The following is a 19,825-nucleotide window of genomic DNA, read 5'->3' as shown; positions in this document are numbered from 1 at the left end:
ATGAAGTATGCACACTATTGATTCGTTGATGCTGTGAAAATCATCTGGAGAAAACGAGAACAAAAAGACATCAAGGAGAGAAGCTAAACAGACAGGCTCAAGATTATTTTAACTTGCCTGCATCTTTAAAATCAATGACTATAAACTACTGGAAGCCTCTTTTCTCCTAAAGCAGAAAGACTAAAGCAATAAATTGGTACATGCTCTAGGAGAATTATCCACAAAAATCAAGAAAAGCATCAGACCCCCAAAGCCTTATTATGACCCAAAGTGACAACACTGGCAAAATCAATTTTCTTAAAGTAAAACATTAGTATCTTTATTATCCCAAGACTGGAGAAGAAGGCAAGATTCTGAAGGTGGAAAGTGAAACGTATTTGAGCATCTTTTAAGAAACAACCTTTGCATTGTTTGAAGGTTTGGAAATGAACTTTTCTTCATCATTCTTATTTCTTTCACTGGCTTCTCGTTCACTGCAGAAGGAAACAAAAAAGGGTGTTTTTTTGTTTTGTTTTGTTTTTTAGGTTTGTTAATGAATTTTCTTTAGGCAAGTAATCTTGACAATTCCTTTTTTTTTTTTTTTGGTTTTAGATTTGAACCAAAGGCACTCAATGATTGAGCCACGTCTCCCACCCTTTTTATTTTTTTATTTGAGACAGGGTCTCATTAAGTTGCTCAGTGCCTCACTGAGTTGCTGAGGCTAGCCTTGAACTTGCAATCATCCTTCCTCAACCTTCTGAGTCATTGGGATTATAAGAGTGTGCCACCAGTTTGGCTAATCTTGCCAATTCTAAACATTAGCAAATCTATCGCTATTTTCTCATACATATAAAATACTTTTTTTTTTTTTTACTAGTCTGTTCTTGGGATTGAAGTTTCCATATCATATCTGGGCAATCCATGCTCTCAAGTTTCATTGTATCACTTATGATACTATCATCTAGAATGACAGGATCCTAAAAGGCCATTACTTTGTGTTTTTCCTTAATAGAATACATTTACTCTCTCACCTAGAAAGGTGCTTCCTTTCTCACTTTACTTTTCCAGGAATATTATACTAAACTCTCAATTTTGATTGTTCTTTTTATAGTGATAGTGATTTGAAGGTTTAGAAACAGTTTTAAAAGGTTCTCACTTTGAAACCTTATAACTGTGTTGGGTATTTGTTGTACTTCATTCACAGATAGGAGAGACTGAGGCTCTGCAAAACGCGTTGGTCTATCCCGGGTTAATTTCTAAGCCCCCTCTTGAAAGGTCATTGATTTTGTCACTAGGCAGTAGCTGTTTTCCCACCCTAGAGACTCCACATATGATTATGCTTCTCATCATTGAAATTAAAAAAAATTCTTTTTTAAAGTGTTTTAGAAAGTGACTGTCCTCTTCAAAATTGAAGAGCTATTTATCTTTAATGTGTGAAGCCAAGAGCTCTCAGGTTTTAAGGAACAGAACTATTTCTGGCAAACAGGCACAATATAACAAAATGCACGGATAAATAAGCCTCTTCACATACAGATGCTCAGACACATGGCACACTTGGTTGACATGCCATCTTGCCATCTGGGCCTCGAACAGGGTTATTTTCTCTGGTGCAGACAAGTTTTCCATCTCTCTGCTTGCTCCGGAATTCATGACACACATCCTGTCAACAGGAGGTGATGAAGGAAGGAAAGATGTTACTTTAAAGTTTAATCTTTAAAGCCTGAAAACATGATTGGTTGGTTAGATATGAATTCATAACACTTGAGAGGAAAAAAAAAAAGAGAAAATGAGATTTCTGAGATGAATGTATTTTAAAGGCATTTTATCCAATCTCTGCCTAAATAGTTTGAATTCTGTCCATAGACTCCCAATAACGGTCTTGCCCCTGTGGAATTTCACTACTGCCTAGAGAACACTTTCCACTTTTATATAGTCTCCTAAGAGACCAGCCCCAAATCTGTCTCTGCAAACTGTAGTCATTACTATACACATTAAAAAGTCTAATTCAAGAGCCCTGGAATGAACTGAAAACACTCTTCTGGCAAGACATACGAACATGTAACGTTCAGGTTTGTTCCTCAATACATTTATTTAAAAATTTTTTTTTTTTTATCAAATGTGGACTACATCCAGGCATTTGTTGCATGTTCTAATAGGTTTACTATAGTGGTCATACAAATCCAGAAGATAAATGCTCATTTTCACTATTTTACAAATGAGAAAAATATGACTCAGAAATATTAAGTAATTAAAATTAGTTTTGACCAGAAACCTGATAACAACCAGGGTATTCTTTTTATTGCTTTATTTTACATGGTAGAAAATAAAGATCCTGTCTGTTTTAAAAAAAATGCTAAGTGTTGTTTGCTTTGTTTTTTTCAGTTTTGGAACCTAGGACTTCATACATGCATACTAGGAAAGTGCTCGATCACTGAACTACATTCAAGCTGACTATTTTTTTGTTGATTGGAAAAAAAAGTCCTCAAAAAGAAACCAATAGAACTGAGTCCACAGGACCTGGCATCTTTTGAAAACTTTGGTGAGGTATAGAAGTCTCTTGAATTTCCTTTAACTTCAAAGAGGCAAAGTAGATAAGTGAAAACATTATATGAAAAAATACTGCTAGAAGCCTAGATCATAGTTACCCTTCTTTCTTTAAATTGTGATACTCATAAAAAATTCCAGACCACCTTTTTTTAATTGTTTTTATAGTTGTATTTTAAGGTGTGGGATCAAACCCAAGGCCTCACACATGTCAGGTAAGCACTCTACCACTGAGCCATATCCCCTACCCTGAAGACCTGCTTTTAGTAACTACATTTAAAAAATGAGAGAGAGAGAGAGAAGGGTGGGGGGGAGGAGAGATTTGAAATTTTTAGTTGAATATGTGATGAATACATTAAATGTCTCACACCCATCATTTTTAGAGATAACTAGAATCATTTTCTTTTCTAGGTGCCCACAATACCACAAACATACATGTTTATGTTAGCGCCCAACTGCCTGTATTACAACTCTTGCTTTAAGGGTTAGTCGCACCTGTTTATTTTTTGTATGTAGGCATGGTCTCTTAAATTTTTTTAACTTGTCAAATTTGAACAATCCACATCATACATATTAGGCATGTTTAAATATGGTAATTTTTATCTATAGATAAGCCATAGGTCTCATCACATACACAAAATCTCAATATTTTAAATATACACACACAAACACACATAGTTGTTTTTCAGTGTGAAATTTTTAAAATATCACAAACTTGAACATTGACCAAATTTTAAATGAACATCCAGTAGACATCATCTGACATTGTACCATAACTTATATTCTCAAAGTCATTCAACTACTGAAATGCACAACAGATATTGCCAAACTATTTTAGAATGATTATGACTATTAGTAATGTTTCATTTGCTTAGTCAGAATAGAGGACTGATGAAATGTTGTCTCACTAGTGGGAAAATCTTCCAAGGAAAATTTTACTATTTTGCTTTTCTACTTGGAAACCCTGGATGGAAAGGATGGCACCCTGTAATACTCTATGGGGTGAACACTATTTATAGAGCCAAAATCGAACACTAGGTGGCGCTGAAATGCCAGCTAAAGAATTTATCATTTGGCACTCTGAATTTTTGATACTTGGTTTCTTATTTGTAATTTTTGGCATCTGTTTATTTGTTTGTTTTACAACTTCAGAACTGAAGTTCACTGAATGTATGATCACAGTAATTTGACAAGTGTCGCTTGCCCTCCAAATGTATGGTAACTGCATCAGAGTTGCGGCTGGGGCTCTCCATAGCAGGCTGTTTCTTTGTAAGGAGCCTTGACTTTCCTGTTTACCACCCTTGACTGGGACAGTCTGTCTTCCACAAACACTCTTCTGATGAATTCATCCACAGCAAAGCAGCCAAGTGTAGGTATTACAATGTTTAACATGCATTACCTCCTTGTCATTGCTCTTTTCTCCTGTATTTTTCTTTTCTTCATCTTCTTTCTTTTTGTTTTCAGCTGCTTCCCTTTCCCTGAAGGACAGGATGGAAACAAACATTTTCAACCAAAGTGAATAAACACCTCCTCAATGACAAGGTCTGCTTCTAAAATAATTTCCACTTTCTCACACTAATGAGTAATTGTACCTTCGTGACTCACAGTCTAATCCCCATTTTTGGTTTGTACTCACAGCCTCTCCTTACACATGGCACATTTGTTGCCATGCGTCTTGCCATCAGGACCCCGGACGGGGTCACTCTCTCGAGTGCAGATGAGTTTTCCATTTTTCATTTGGCTTCTGAACTCATCACATACATCCTGAGAAGAAGGAAATATTAGATCAGAAGTGCTGTTTTCACATAGCATTTAACTGCTTGAAAATCAGATTTCATCCAACAGTAAGACAGTCTCTTAATTTTGCTTTGGTGGACACAAGTATGGCCATATAAATATCCGTGTCCAAATTTCTGAAGTCTGCAAATATGTTGCTTTACATTTCAAGGGGGGATTACATTGCATATAGAATTCGATTTGGCAATTAGCTGTATTTGAAATGGGAAGGTTATCCAGAGTTATCTGCCAGGATTCAATGTAATTTCATGGATAAGTTTCTTATCCATGAGACAGGGAAGCAATGAAGTCGGTGTCACAGTGATAGAGCATAAGAAAGACTTGACAGGCCCTGGCTCACTTTGAAGACACGCAGGTCACCTTCAAAGTTAAAGAAGGCGAAGAAACAGACCATCCTCTGGAGCTTTCACAAAGGAACACAATTTTACTGTCACCTTGGTTTTAGTAAGACAATTTAGAATTTCTGAACTCCAGAAATGTAAGATAATAACATTGTGTTGTTGTAAGCTACTGTTTCTAGTAATTTGTCATAATAGCAATTTAAAAAAACAAACAAACTATACTTTGTTGAACCTCATTTTCTCTAAATAAAGTTTAAAAGTTTTATAAGCTGCTGAGAGAATTAAATAAACTATGATTTATTAATCATAATGAAGCTATGATTATAATTAACAAAATCCTTACAATTAATAAATCATTAGACGGGAAGATTTCCACTTGGCATTAAAGTTCTACACCAAACAAATTGCCAATGACATTCTCGTTTTAAAATTGGTTCCTGACCTTCAAAGGACAAGATCTTAGTTGACCATATCCACAACCTCTTTCCATGTCTATGAGGACTTAGAGAAAGACAGTTCTGTCAAAACCTAGTTAACGACTCACCTTTCCTGACTCTGATCCAGTCCCATTTGATCTAAAACCAGAATTCTTATCTTTTTCTTCAATTTCTCTTTGTCTGGAAGAAAAAATACATCAATAGTCACCTTAGCAACACGTACACAGGGGTGACGGTTTATGTATCCTGAACCTCCGGGCAACACCCTCTGCCCCTCCTTGAGGAGGACAATCCACTGCATTACTGACCCCAGTGCAGTTGACCTTCATCACAAGGCACATCAGTTCCCATAATTACAAAGTCTCTTTTGTTTGTGTCCAGATTTATCTCCCTATAATGTCCATTTTGGTGTTCATATTCTCAGAAGAACACAGAGCACACCACTCAATCTATTGCTTCTTCGCGTTAGTCCTTCAGATTTAAAGGCAAGCTTCAAGTCTCATGTCCAGTCTCCTCAGGTCCTTGGCCTTTCATCATGAGCTATGGTTTCTAAGGTTCTATCAACTCCCTGTCCTGCTTCCTTGATTTTGAGGTCAAGGAATAATTAAAACATAATTTCTTTAAGTGTAGAACCCAAAATAGAAAGAAGAGTAATATGGAAAGCATCTGAGGAACACATTCTTTTTTTTATAACTAACCTGTCTCACTGTTATGGTTTGGATATGAGGTGACCCTAATAGCTCATGTGTGAGACAAGGCAAGAAGACTTAGAGGTGAAATGCTTGGGTTATAACTGCCTTAACCCAATCAGTGAGTTAATCCCCTGACAGGAATTCACAGGATGGTAACTAAAGGCAGACAGGGTGTGGCTGGAAAAGGTGGGTCATTGGGGGCATTCCTTTGGGGTATATATTTTGTACCTGGTAAGTAGAGGCTCTTTCTCTCTGTGTCATGGTGGCCATGTCTGAAGCTGCTTTCCTCTGCCACACTGTTCCACCATGATGTTCAACCTTGCCTCCAGCCCAGAGGAATGGAGTTAGCCATCTATGGACTGAGACCTCTGTAACCACCGTGAGCTGCACCTGCCCGCAAGCTCCCAATTTTTCTCCTCTCATTGCTCTTGTCGGTCTTCTGGTCAAAGCAGCAAAAAAGCTGACTAAAACGCTCACATGATTTATGCCAGTGGTCTCTAAGTTTTCACAGACATTTAGAGATTGTTCAAAATTTGGATTCACTGAACATTCCAACAGTTTTATTCATCTGAATTTAGGTTCAGTAATTTGATTTTTAAAAAGCAAGTCTGGTGATTCTTGTGCAATTAGTCCAAGATCCAAATAATGTAAAACTTTAATTTGTTATTTCTCTTTCAGAATTTCACTTGGGTTTTCACAGAAAACAAAGAATTAGTATGAATATAATTATATACCTATATATACATATATCATTTTAATAAAAAAATTTATTTTAGGGAGTTCCCTTTGAGTGTACAGGAAATAGAGATCTGGCCATAAAATACATATGTAAGATTCAAATTTAAAGTCATGAAATTTTAACCAAGTAAATTATTGGCAAAAAGAGGATTCCTATAATTATTCAGCTTGTTAGAATTCTAGTTCTAATCATAGCTCTGCTCAAAACCTCTAGTATCATCTGATCACATATAAAATAAAATTCAACATCTTTCTCTGTTTAGGGCCCTAAACAGCTCTTATAATCTTTCCTAACTCATTTCCTGTATTTGTCCCTCTTCCTCAGTGATCTTTGAGACCAGAGGCCTCCTTTTGGTCACATGGGTTTGCTAATTCTCATACATATTTCAGACTTGCGTTGTCTCTTGCTCTGCCAGAAACTTTCTTCTTCCAGATTTCCAAATGTCTTACTTAGTCCACATTTTACAGGTCTCCCTAAACTGTCAGGTCTCTCTGAATACCATAAAGAAAACAGGAGCTACATTTTCTTTCTATTGCTTTATTATCCTTACCGTCTTGTCTTAAATAGTTATTTGCTTGTCTATTATCTATACTATTTTATAGTTCCATCAGTGCAGGAACTTTGTTCAGTTCACTTGAAGAATACCTGTCCATGAAGAGTGCCTGTTAAATAGCAGGCATTTAATGCCTTTAAAAGATTGTCAAAAATGATCAATTTATGTTTTTTTCCCCTGATAACTATTCCAGGTAAAGATCTTATAATAGCAGATTTTTATCTTAAAAATCTTACCCATTTGAAAATCTGTGGTTGTTCTTTTACAAAATGTTTTGCTATTAAAGAATGATGCAGCAAGTCATAAATGAAGATCTATTTCATTTAAATTCATCATATCTATGAAGTATTAGTTGTGGAAAAAGAGAATATGAGATCATGTAAGATACCATAATGTTAGAGATTATTTATTACTGTAAATAGTGATACCAGATATTTACTGAACATTAGGGCAACACTACCACTACTGTGATTATTGTTGCCTTGTCTGACTTAAAAATATGAGAATATTGAAGCCTATGGAAGTGATGCAACCTGTTCAAGAACATAGAATTAAAATACCTATCCAATGCTAACCCCTCATACTACCCCGTTCTGCTATCCTGCTCCTACTGAAGGTGTTAATGATGTAGAATAGATAATAGGCTGTTATTCAGAAGAACTGGATTCCAGCTTGAGCCCTGAAGTTCACTCCTAAGGAAACTGAGCAAATCAATCTGTTTTTCATAATGGTAAATTGTACCATTTATTTTATTTTTTTTAATTATTTTTTTTATTTTTACAGACTGTATTTTGATTCATTGTACACATGGGGTACATCTTTTCATTTCTATGGTTGTGCATGATGTAGATTCATACCATTCATGTAATCATACATGTACACAGGGTAATGATGTCTGTCTCACTCCACCATCTTTCATACCCCCCTCTTCCCTCTCATTTCCCTCTACATGTAACATTTAGATAAGATTTTCTCACATGGTCTATATGACCACTTTTTTTTCAAGTAGGAAGGTGAAGAACATATGTGTGTGTGTGTGTGTGTGTGTGTGTGTACTTGTATGTGTATGTTTTAAGTGGGCATTAAATAAATTGGTAAACACTATCAATTAAATGCCATAATTAAAAACATTGTGTTAAGTTTCAAAACTTAAAACGTTCTTCAAAAGTCACCTACTTCTATTTACAGATGGGACTAAAAAAATTATATTATTTGCCCTAAAAGCACAAAAACTGTGACTGAACTGGGTCATAAAGCATGCTAATTCAGTTTCAGTACCATGCATCAAGGGAAAATAAACAAAAGAAACAGCAATAAGTGTGTCCATGTATATGACAAGAAACAAACTCCAGTGAACTGCATCAATCAGATATTCCAAATGACCTTCACAAAGTCCTCCTAGGGTTCAGGCACAACTGAAAAACAATTCTCTATCATAAGAGCACTTGGAGGTCACATGGAATTATAAAAGAAACCAGGGTGGGCACCAGTCACTTGACTAGCTGCCCTCTTGGCTTCATATTTATTAGGAAATGCAAGAGAAAGAGATAATATTTAGAAAATGTCAAAAAATGATGACTTTCATGAAGCAAGCCAAAGAACATTTGAAATAGCCATTATTTCAGGAGGAATATGTGGCTATCATTTAGAAACAACTATTACAATAAGCACTCACAGTAGCTCTTTACACATGGCACATTTGTTGTTGTACGATTTCCCATCAGCACCTCGTACAGGATCACTCTCCCGAGTACAGCTGAGTTTTCCATTTTTCATATGTTCTCGATACTCAGCACATGGGTCCTAATAAGAGAAATGAAAGCAGGCCTCCTGAATTACTTAGACTATTACATTATCATTACATTTGTTAAACAACCTGAGAAAAGTTCTTGTCTATCTCCCCTCATAAGAATTACAACAGCTAGCATTGCTGTAAACACAGAGAGGCTAGAATCACCTGTTCTTCTAAGTATAAAGTGTCAGTTGTCATAGCTTCTAATGTTGCTTTTAAGGAACTACATAGGGAAATTATAAAATTGATTGGGATTTAAATGCACAGATTAAAGGTGGGCAAACTATAGTCCCCAGACAAAATAGGTCCTGCTGCCTGCTCTGACATGTAAGGTTTCATCAAAACACATCCTTGATCATTTTTTTAGGTTTCATTTGTGGTTCCTTTCCCACAATAATGACAGAGTTGCAGAGTTGCAATAGACACAATATGACCCACAAGCCTAAAATATTTACTAACTGATCTTTTACAGAAAACATGTGCTAACTTCTGGTGTGAGCACAAGGGAGAGAAAAATGCTAGGGACAAGCACAAAGTTACACAAATTGTCAAAAAAGATAGCTTGACTGAATTACAGAGAATAAAACATCTGAACAGGCTTATCTGAGAGAAAATTCAGCCTCCTAAAGCAGATGAGATAGAAAAAGCAGAAAGGACAGATTTCATCAAAGGTAAAAATATGAACATGTGTTGGATTTAGAAGTGAAGAAATGATCTCAACATTCTAAGGTCCTAAGAAGATAAATAGGGTGTCCGTAGTCTTAGGAAGTTGTGCTCACAGGCCCAAGGGGTTGCCTTATACACACTATTGACACACTGACACTTAAAAATGTTTCAGAAAATGTGCTAAATGCTTGCTTAAATCATTTTACTCGATAAGAGTACTGCTAGACAAGGGAGACAAGTGATTCACTCAGTGCTTCACAGGTCCAAGTGGAAGGGAGCAGCTCTGTACCCCAAACTCTCAGACTCCAAGGCCTGTACTCTTTCACCTATAATGCTGCCTTGGGCCAATAGAAAAGATGCCTCAGGAATTGGATCCACCCAGTATAATAAAAAATAATGAAAGAAGGTGCAGAGCTTGTGGTGCTGGCGAGAAGAAAAACTGGCAAGAGCACTGGTCACTAGCACAACAGGCAGGAGACCGGGATAAGGCCTTCGAGGGGCTGATTACTTCTAGGTTTAGAGAAGTCAAAAGGAGCGCTAGAGAAGCTTTGATTGCTGACATCTTACGCTGTGTCCTTCAGGAGACCTGCTCTGTTCCTCAAGCACCTGCCCAGACTCTTTACTCCCTACATTCTCCTTTGCTTCAGGCCCTGCCATTGCTCCACTGCCCATAGTCCATCCCCTGGCTATGACATTAGAGGTGGCTCTCACCTGAGCTTTCCCTCCTTCACCATTAGAACCCTGTCCTGCAGAATTTCTCTGATTGTCCTCTTCTTTCTTTTTTCTCTCTTCATTTTCCTTCTGACTGGAAATTAGAAAATGGAAGATAGCGAGGAATAGTTTCCAAAAAGCAGAGCAGATTTTTATGAGTTTCTCATCACATGACCAAGTTAGATTTGTACAGCAACTACCTGCATTTGCTGAACAGCTACTACGTTACAGAGCCTCTTGCCCCAAAATAAAACAGATGAATTGGGTGGAGTCCTTTGCCTGAAAAGTTTTCATGACAGTAAAAGAAAACCAACATATGCATAATCACAAAGCAAGGTGATTCATTAATTAGCATTTCCTTAGGGTTAACTAGGAATCTCCAGCTGTATTTCTCATAAATACCTCATGTTCAAGAGGCCTTCCTTCCCCCACACAAAATAATTAGCTTCTCTACCAAGCATTATCATCCTCTTGGATTCTCTGTTTTCATGGAAGAACAAAGTATTGGAATCACCTCTGAGGGCTCCTCTATCAGATGGCATAGCTGTGGCACATAACCTTGAATTCACCTTCACAGGTCTCCACCTTGATCCATCACCTTCTATCCTGCTCCCTCGACTATTGTCTCTTCCTGGATTACTGCAAACTTTTCCCCTTACACCACCAGTAGCATTCTGAATTTTGGTGCCTTCCTTCTCTTTCTGCATTTTACTCTGGCATATGGATCTTCCTAAAGGAACCACATTTCGGCCACCTCCTCTCCTACCTGAAACCATTTCAGCAGCTTCCTATATGTAGAATTGACCTCAGAATCCTTAGTTTGACATTCAAATGTGGTAAAGTTAGTAAATTCTAATTAAACTAAAAGACTTGCTCTTGACATGCTGTAAGTTTCTTAACTTAGGTCCTCACCTCTGTTATTTCCCTCTTTTCTCATTCCTTCCTATCATGTCTTTACCTGATCCAAATTGCAAGATCCAGTTCCAATCCAACTTAAAACTTTCTATTAGTTGTGCCTTCCCTGAAGTACCATACCATAGTACATACAACATTTTTCATTTAACAATTCCTTTCATATTATATTAGTTTATGTCTGTGTCTATCACCTAGTATACTATATGATTTCTGAGAAGAGAATTTGTTCCATTCATCTTCATATAATCATTAGATATGCCGTATATTGCACATGCTCAGCAAGTTGTTATGGAATAAATTGAATATTTTAGATGTACTTCTAAACTTTTTATTTCCTGAAATGTGATATTTCCAAAATTGTAAATAGAGGACTCAAATTGACAGTAAAATCTGCATGTTTTCTCCCTAGTGGGAATTCCAATATAATCGAGAAAAGAAATCTATTTGTTAAAAGCTTTAAAATATTATCAAGAAAGATGTTCTGATCTAGTGATGATCTAGGGTCCACCCCAGAACTAGAGAATGACCTAATAATATATTGTCTATTCATAGAACTATGAATCTTGGTCATTATAAAAAAGTCACCTTAAAATGCTTTACAGATAATCAAGATAATCATTTCTTTCTTTTATATGTAAGGAAGGAAAAAACCCAACACACACACACACACACACACACACACAGAGACACATACACACACACACAAACACACACAAACACACACACACACACACACACATATATATATATATATATATATATGTCTTCCATATACATATAAATGGAAGTACTTAGTACTCCTTCTAAGCAGTACTCCTACTAAGTAGGAGCTCTATCTGTGCACTCACAAGACTGCCTTGCACATGGCACACTTATTGCCATGGGTCTTGCCATCTGGGCCACGCACAGGATCATTTTCTCTTGTGCAGAAAAGATTTCCATTTTGCAAAAGACCCCGAAATTCACTGCAGTTATCCTAAGAGGAGGAGAAAAGACAAGATCTTGGTTATTTTCTTGAAAAAAAATTTTTTGGGTTCCACTAAGTACTTCCTAAAAGGGGTCTGGATGGGGGGAAAGAAATGACTTAAGGTTTTTTTTTTTTTCTGACAATTCTATCACTGAATTCCTACTAAGCACATAGAACTCGTAAAGAGATTTGTGTTTCTTTTTCCTTGCAAGTTAGCCCCTAAATCCAGACTGAACCAGCAATCACACACATGTAAGACTCTCTTAATAAACTGGGTTCTCTGAGGACTGGTATCAGTCATTCAAGGGTTTGCTGTTCACCTCTATTACATTGTAATGCAAAAAAATAAAAAAAAATAAAAAACACTGCACATGTCATAGAATCAAAAAATCAGAACAGGATAAAATCTCAAATTTCTTGTGGTCTGATCCATACTGTCCCTCAATCCCTTTTAGCTCATTACTGCCATTTTCTGTTTGAAGACATTACCTACCAGAGAGTTTATTCCAAAACTTCTACTGGATAATTCCCACAAAGTAACCACAGTACTATTTTGGGGAGAGCTTGGAAAACAGGTTTTTTTTTCCTAAGTTAATAAAATAGGATGAGTATGTTCCTTCAGACCAGTAAGCAAAGATGAAACATTTTACATCCTTCAGAAAAATCAAGGGTAGTTTTCCTCTTCCACAGGAGTTCTTCAAATATTTGGAGAGAGCTTTCTTGATCTTCTCTCATGTTTCTGAATATTTTCTTCCAAGAGCTAAACATATCCAAATACTTCAGTTGTTCTGTTTATGATGTGGTTTCAGCACCATTTCCTATTCTGAATTCTTCCCCTTTCCTAACAAATTCAGCAGAATATCCTAAGGATGGCCTGGTAAGTACTACCAAGCTGACAACTGAATTGCTAGTTAGAATTCCACCTTGGGCGAAGGGTATTGCCTCTCTGTACTTTAGTTATCTCATCTACAAAGGAAATATTAGCATCTGTTCTACATGGTTAAAATAATAAGGGCCAATATGTTTCAAGTACTCAATAAATATCCCATATTATTATGAGAATATGTGGCATACGTACAAATATGCAGTTACTAACATTTAGGCACTACTCAATGAATGTTAACTTCAGAGGTATCTGAGAAATTGACAGAACAAACGAATCACTTAAGATCCTAGAGCTAACTACTGGCAATAATTAGGACTGATTTTGTATTTTTTCCAAGACAACTACCTTTTCAGATTCTCTTCTAACTTTTGTTCTGGCTGCAACTTCTTTTTCTTTTGCTTCTTGCAGGCTGTAAGAGAGGGGTAGAAAAGAATCATTCATAGCATTCAACATATATCATATTAAAGGGAAAATCCCTCTAGGTAAGAATATTCCATTACTTATATACCTCTGCTTACTTAGTTCAGGACTAGAAAAGTAAATGCATCCTCCTCTATATCATTGTTCTGGTTTTTAATATCGCTTAAGAAATAAGACACACATGCCATAGCAAACTAGTAAACAATTTTTCACTATGACATTTCTTTTATAAAATATAGACATTGTCCTTCTCTCAAAAAGAAATTAGGATATTGATGATATGTTAACACATTTTTTAACTTGTTAGTACCCAGTGATTACACCTTTGGATTATATGACAGTTATCTGTACACAGAGAAGACCCAACCCTTATATGGCATTAACTCCAGGGGAATTTGCCCTTAGCACATGGGCCTCCCTTGATGGCGATTCAAGTACCTTTCAAAACACTAGAATTAAGTGTGCTCAGTATGTGGCCTCTCGTAATTGTCAATCTCCAAACACAATGCCTACGCAGGCTCGGGAGAGACCAGCAGCATCACTCTCACCCACTGAGGTTTTCCTTGTGCACTCGGTGCAGCATTGACTGTAGCCGTACTCACAAGAAGGCCTCGCACATGGAGCAGGTGTTGCCGTGAACCTTCCCATCCAGACCCTCAATTGGGTCATTCTCTCTGGTGCAGGGGAGCCTCCCGTCCTTCACATACTGACGGTATTCATGACACAGCTCCTGCCAGAAGGAGGATTTGAGAATCAGGTTATTAAGCACTGGAAACCTTCTTCCACATTACCCAATTGAAAATTACAACGCAATGCCCTAAAGTGTAATGAATGCATAGAAAATGTGATACAGAAGGGGAATGTCAGCCAAGAGTCTTCTGAATGGCCTAAATCATATACTAATTGAAATTTAAGGTGGTTGTATTCATCTCTTTAGAGTATCTCTAATTCAAACATTATCCTGAGGCAAGCTCTGTGGTAATTTCTTGGAGTAAACATAGAAAACTAATACAAAGTGTTTACTTTTTTAGAAAAAACATATAAAAGAAATTATAAAAATTAAGTAAATTATGTAACAGAAAAATAAAGAAACTTTCTGGCATAATAAATGAAAGAGTTATGTACTATATTTTTCAAGTGGGGAAAATCTTTAGGGAGAAGAAGCTAATGCATAATCTAAGCCTGAATTTTGATTTAGTGAAGGAAACTTCCTAAGAGCAGTCATGTAGAAGGCAAAGTTGTTGAATAATTGTTGAATTGTGTAATGTGACACGTCCCATTGAATAGATGAGATTAGATAGATAAATACAATAAATATGGCAGCAATAGATACTATGATTGAGTACGTAAGATACGGGAGACACTGTGCTGTTATACATAAATAAGTTTCTTATAGGTGATAATAATATCCTCATTTTATAAATGAGGAAATTATGACAGAGATTTGGACTGTCTGATCATACTAGTAAGAAGATGGAGCAAGGATTTGAAACCTGAGGGCACAAGATTTGATTCAGATTTTCAACCAGGATATCATTAAGACAGAAAGCCCTGAATTGATTCTTGGACATCCAAAAAGCAACAAAATGGTCAGTATAAGCTGGTACAATAACAGTATGTAGAACAATAGGAAAGTGAGGTGACAGGGATCAGACCAAGCCTGACCCTGGAAGCTACTAGTAGGACCTTGGTTCTTACTCTGAGCTGAGAGAGAGGCCTCTGAGTGACATGGCCTGCCTTATGTCTTTAAATAATCTTCACTCAGAATCAAACATAGACACTAGGGAGAAAAGGTAAGAGGTAAGAAAACAGTAGAGATGAGATCTTGCACATTGGAAAAGGATAAAAGAAAGAAAGGAAGAAAACCTAGGCACAGTCCTGCAGGCATATTAGCCCTCTTGGGCTTAATGTAAAAGAAGAAGGAGTCTTCTTATACACTGGATCCGATATATTTCCCCAACTTGCAGACACTAAGATGCTGGGACAAGTTGGGTAGGAGAGGTCGGGCAGGAGATGGGTTGAGGGAGGACATTGAATAAGTATGTGGCTCTGATGATCTGAAATAACTACCTCCACTGCTTCTCTCTTAACTTTTTCAGCCTCCACTTTCTCCTTTTCTTCTTCGTTAGAATTTTTCTTCTCTTCTTCTTCAAGTCGACTGCAATGGAAGATCACAGGCTGAGTACAATTCTCCACTGACTTTGGTAGCATGTTTCAGGAAGAAATGAGGAGTTTTCAGACTGAGAGTCAGCAGTGTTCAGGATGCTGGTACCCATCCCATGAAGTGCTATTGTTTTAGCCAATATGCAGATAAATTCAGTAATCTACATCCCCCCTCTAAAAAATAGCAATAATGGAATAAGCATGAATTTTATCAGCATTTGGCCCTCAATTGATCTTATATTCTATAGATCTGTGACTTTAATTAGTGAAACCTTTCCTATCCAAATAACTATCATATCAAGGATGAGTAATGCCAAGTAAGATGATGGACCCATCATCATACAAACCATGTTGTACTATAAAATAAAAATTTTAAATATTATTTTAGAAGACCTAATGTTCACAGAGAATTTCTGCTTTGGGATTGTAATAGTGATTCAAGTTCAGTAAGATTAAGAAGCTCCTTTTTTGTTTTGTACCAGAGATTGAACACTGGAGAGCTTAACAATGAAGCCACATCTCCAGCCCTTTTCATTTTTTATGTTGACAGGGTCTCGCTAAGTCACTTAAGGTCTCACTAAGTGACTGAGGCTGGCTTTGAATTTGTGATCCTCCTGCCTCAGCCTCCCCAGCCACTGGGATTATAGGTAAGCACCACAGTGCCCAGTAGCAGCTCCTTTATTGAGGTCAATCACAAGCTTAATGCTCTCGTACTCTTGCCATTTTCCTCTGACATGTACCATGTCACAGCTAGATATTGTGAGCATTTACCACATCTGGTTATTATCACAGCACCAGCAAATGGAACAGATCAGAGAGAAATCCTGATTTCTTTACTCCAGGTCACTATTTAATCTAATGCCCTACTCTGTCAATATCTCCTTTTAAGAAATTACCTGCATACCTTTAAGGTAAGACCTGTGTAAGTTGAGACAATTATATTTTTTTAGTTCTTTAAACAGATATTTAAATATTTTTCTCAACACATATTTTAGAACGTTCAGGAGGGCACTGTAAGCCTATGAAACAAGGAAGGAATTAGAAGTGATAAAACTCAAGTTCTATATTGTCCTACACAGTGGAGCTGTAGTCCCCAGTTTATCCATAGCACTAAGCAAAAGAAAGGTCTAGTAATCCCTGACCTGGCTTAACATTTCAGTACAAATCTGGCACATGAAACTGCCTCTCAGGGGTTTCCCTCCACACTAAGCCACTTATCAAAGTGCGCATTTCACCTGCTGTGGGTAGACACAATCCTATTCCACTTCTCCTTCTTCTTCAGGTTATTTTAGCAATCTTTATATCTCAGCCCCACAGACTTCCATTCAACTGGATTACCTTTAACCCACGTCTGAATGTACTCACAGAATCCAGAATTGTAAAATACCAGAGGAAGAGAGACCAAAGGGAGCACGCGCTCCAGACGTGAAACTTCTGTCCCCTTTTTGTCATAAATAAAGTGTCTAGTGTTAAAAACACATTAACACTAAAGTGAGTCTTTCTCTTTGACTTAATTAGAAGATAGAAGGAAGATTGGTTAGAGAATAACACTGTCACTGTGTGGTTCAATAGTAATTAATGTCTTTTCCATGCGTTTGTAAGATTTTCTAGTTGACAACCCACAGTACATAGACTACACGTGGAGGAATAATACAAAGCTCAGAATGAACAGTGATGAGGAAACTCAGGGAGCTGGAGTGGACACCTACAACACACTAGCACACATGGAACACTTGTTTCCATGCATTTTGCCATCTGGACCAAGAACAGGGTCATGCTCCCTGGTGCATACGAGCATTCCATCCTTCACTTGGTCCCGGAATTCGCTGCAGTCTTCCTGGAAAATGAAGAAGACATTTTCTCAGATCAGTTTTCTCACCTTTCTACCCATGAATAACAAATCATGCATAGTAGTGTAGGAAAAGTAAAAAGAAAAGAGAATGATAACATGTAGCAATAAATCAGTAAAGAAGTACAAAACTCCAATCATGAACTCAGAATTGCCTTGGTGTTACAGCAGATCTGTAACCATCACTACCATTCTCCTGAGGATGCTTATAAGTATAATTATGGAGCAGAATAAGGCTGATGAGATGGGCAGAGTCTAACAGAAAATATGCATGTTTGTGTCATGTTGTGTCGGGGTTTCCGGGACCCCCAGCCTTGGGCATGGTCAAGATGGTGCCTGACGCTGAGCCAAAAGCGGCCAGCTATACAGTAAACAACCAGCGAATTTCAATGATTGGCTAGTTAACGACGTGACTAGAGCATGCCCCCCTCGTGTACCTATCCTATGCTTGCAGCTGTCCGCGCGTTTACCTCGTGTGCCCCCCCCTGATTGGTTGAAGTGTATATAAGCCTGGTGGGTGGGAGAGTAGGGGGCGAAGGCTGAAGCTGAGCTGGAAGCTGGGAGTGTGCGGAAGCTGGGAGTAAGAAGAAGCCAAGAGAAGAGAAGCTGGAAGTGCGTGGAAGCTGGGAGTAAGAGAAGTGTAGGAGAGGGACTGTGCATAATAAACTTCCAAAGCTTCAGACATTTGTCGTGTCTCTCTCTGCGGCCAGAGGGAACGCGATAATGTTGCATACTGCAATCTCTCTGTAAGAGCTAGGAAAAAACATGGTGAGGAGATTCAATAGGCCTACAGGGAAAGCCTTCCTGGAGGGGCAGAGAATTGCTGAGCTAAGGTTTGACTTTAGGAAGCCAAGAAAGAAGAGGAAAAACAAGCATGCCAATCTTTGTATAAGTGAGCAAAGTATGATCCCTGGAGAAACTGACATCTTTCCTAGAGCAAATCCCTGTCCAGGGATGGGGATGAGGAGACTAATGGCATTATGGTAATAATGGGTAAACACCATTAGGAATATCAAAAAGGACTTGACAAATGGTCAAATATAATAGATGAAAGAGATTTTTTAGTTCTGAATTACTGATAAGTTCTGAATAATTGATAGTTATTGAAAAAGAGTTGATATCAACCTTTCCCAACTAATGGTTAGGTTTAGACTTTTATAGTTATTGTTAAAAAAAATAGAATTAAAGGTAATCTTGTATAAGACTACTGTGTGAAACTAACAAGCTTGTTTATTTTGGGTTCTAAGTGCTTCCCATGTCTAAATGTCCATCTTATTCCCAAGATTCAGAAAAGTTTTCTGCTATTATTTCACTGGAAAGGTTACTAATGCCATTAGTCTAAATTTCACTCCTTCCTGAGTGTCAAATTATTCTTAAGTTCAGGTTTCTTAATGTTGTCCCAGAATTTTTATGTATTTAATCATAGTTTCTTAAATGTTGCTTTAATTCTATCTGGTATATTCAAAGTCAGCCAACTTGACTTCAGACTGAGATTCTGTGTTCTATTTGGTCTATTCTGTTGAATAAACTGAATTTTCTATTTGATTTATTGTGCATTTCATTTGCAAGATTTGTTTGGTTCTTTTTCACTGTTTCTATCTCTTAATTGAATTTCTTATTTATATCCTATACTGGTTTCCTTAATTTTTTTCACATTTTGCTGTGTTCTCCTGTTCATTGATCATTTTTACAATCATTCTTTTGAATTTTTTACCATCTGTTTTATCCACTCAATCTTTGGAATCAGTTGCTAGTGAATTATGAGCTTTATGATGACATGTTCCCTTGGTTTTTTTCTTCTGTATTTCTTATATTCCCATGTTGATATCTGTGTATCTGTAGGAATGAATTTATCCTCTACTATTATGTGAAGGCCCTTTTAGGCTCCTTTAGCTTTCTCTTGATGAAATGTTCCAGAGCATCAGGTTGTTATGAATTTTTTAATATATTTCCAAGTAGGTTTTGTATCATAGGTTCCCTGTTGTTTCTTTGGTGATGGTTAGTGTATTGTGACACTGTATTGTGTTAGTGCTTGAGGATTCCACTTTCTCTGTAGGTCTCACAAGACTGGGGTTCGTCCAGGGGGTCAGACAGCTGTGTTGTATATAGCAGTGTACATGGGGTACACCCTCTGTGAGTGCTCTTCCAGGCTTCACCGTTCTAAGCTGTAAAAGGGTATGGGTATGATCTACCCTGGGGCCCTTTATAGGCATGGTGTCTACAGTCTCTGTGTTACTTCTCTCTGCTGCCGCTATAGGAGTGGATGTCCATGAGTGGTTCTGAGGCCCCTTCACCATCCTTAGTCGGGACATGGTTGTCAGTTTGGGGTTTAGGTTTCCCCTATGCTTTGAATACTCTACTAAAAAAATGAACC

The 19,825-nt window shown here is 37.4% G+C and overlaps 1 protein-coding gene across 1 annotated transcript in view; it reads right to left on the bottom strand.

Annotated features, from left to right (window-relative positions):
* The window catches only part of Spink5 (serine peptidase inhibitor Kazal type 5), a 68,969-nt gene that overhangs the window by 10,226 nt on the left and 38,918 nt on the right, over nucleotides 1-19,825 (bottom strand). The window contains 13 exon segments of the mRNA XM_047555991.1: nucleotides 401-473; nucleotides 1,507-1,538; nucleotides 1,541-1,639; nucleotides 3,923-4,001; nucleotides 4,160-4,287; nucleotides 5,206-5,278; nucleotides 8,758-8,885; nucleotides 10,252-10,345; nucleotides 12,015-12,142; nucleotides 13,365-13,428; nucleotides 14,042-14,169; nucleotides 15,510-15,597; nucleotides 17,312-17,439. Of these exon segments, the coding sequence (XP_047411947.1) occupies nucleotides 401-473; nucleotides 1,507-1,538; nucleotides 1,541-1,639; nucleotides 3,923-4,001; nucleotides 4,160-4,287; nucleotides 5,206-5,278; nucleotides 8,758-8,885; nucleotides 10,252-10,345; nucleotides 12,015-12,142; nucleotides 13,365-13,428; nucleotides 14,042-14,169; nucleotides 15,510-15,597; nucleotides 17,312-17,439 (1,242 nt within the window).

The sequence above is a fragment of the Sciurus carolinensis genome, chromosome 6, assembly GCF_902686445.1.
Source record: "Sciurus carolinensis chromosome 6, mSciCar1.2, whole genome shotgun sequence".
Lineage (NCBI taxonomy): Eukaryota > Metazoa > Chordata > Mammalia > Rodentia > Sciuridae > Sciurus > Sciurus carolinensis.
This window is presented reverse-complemented; position numbering and strand designations above follow the sequence as displayed.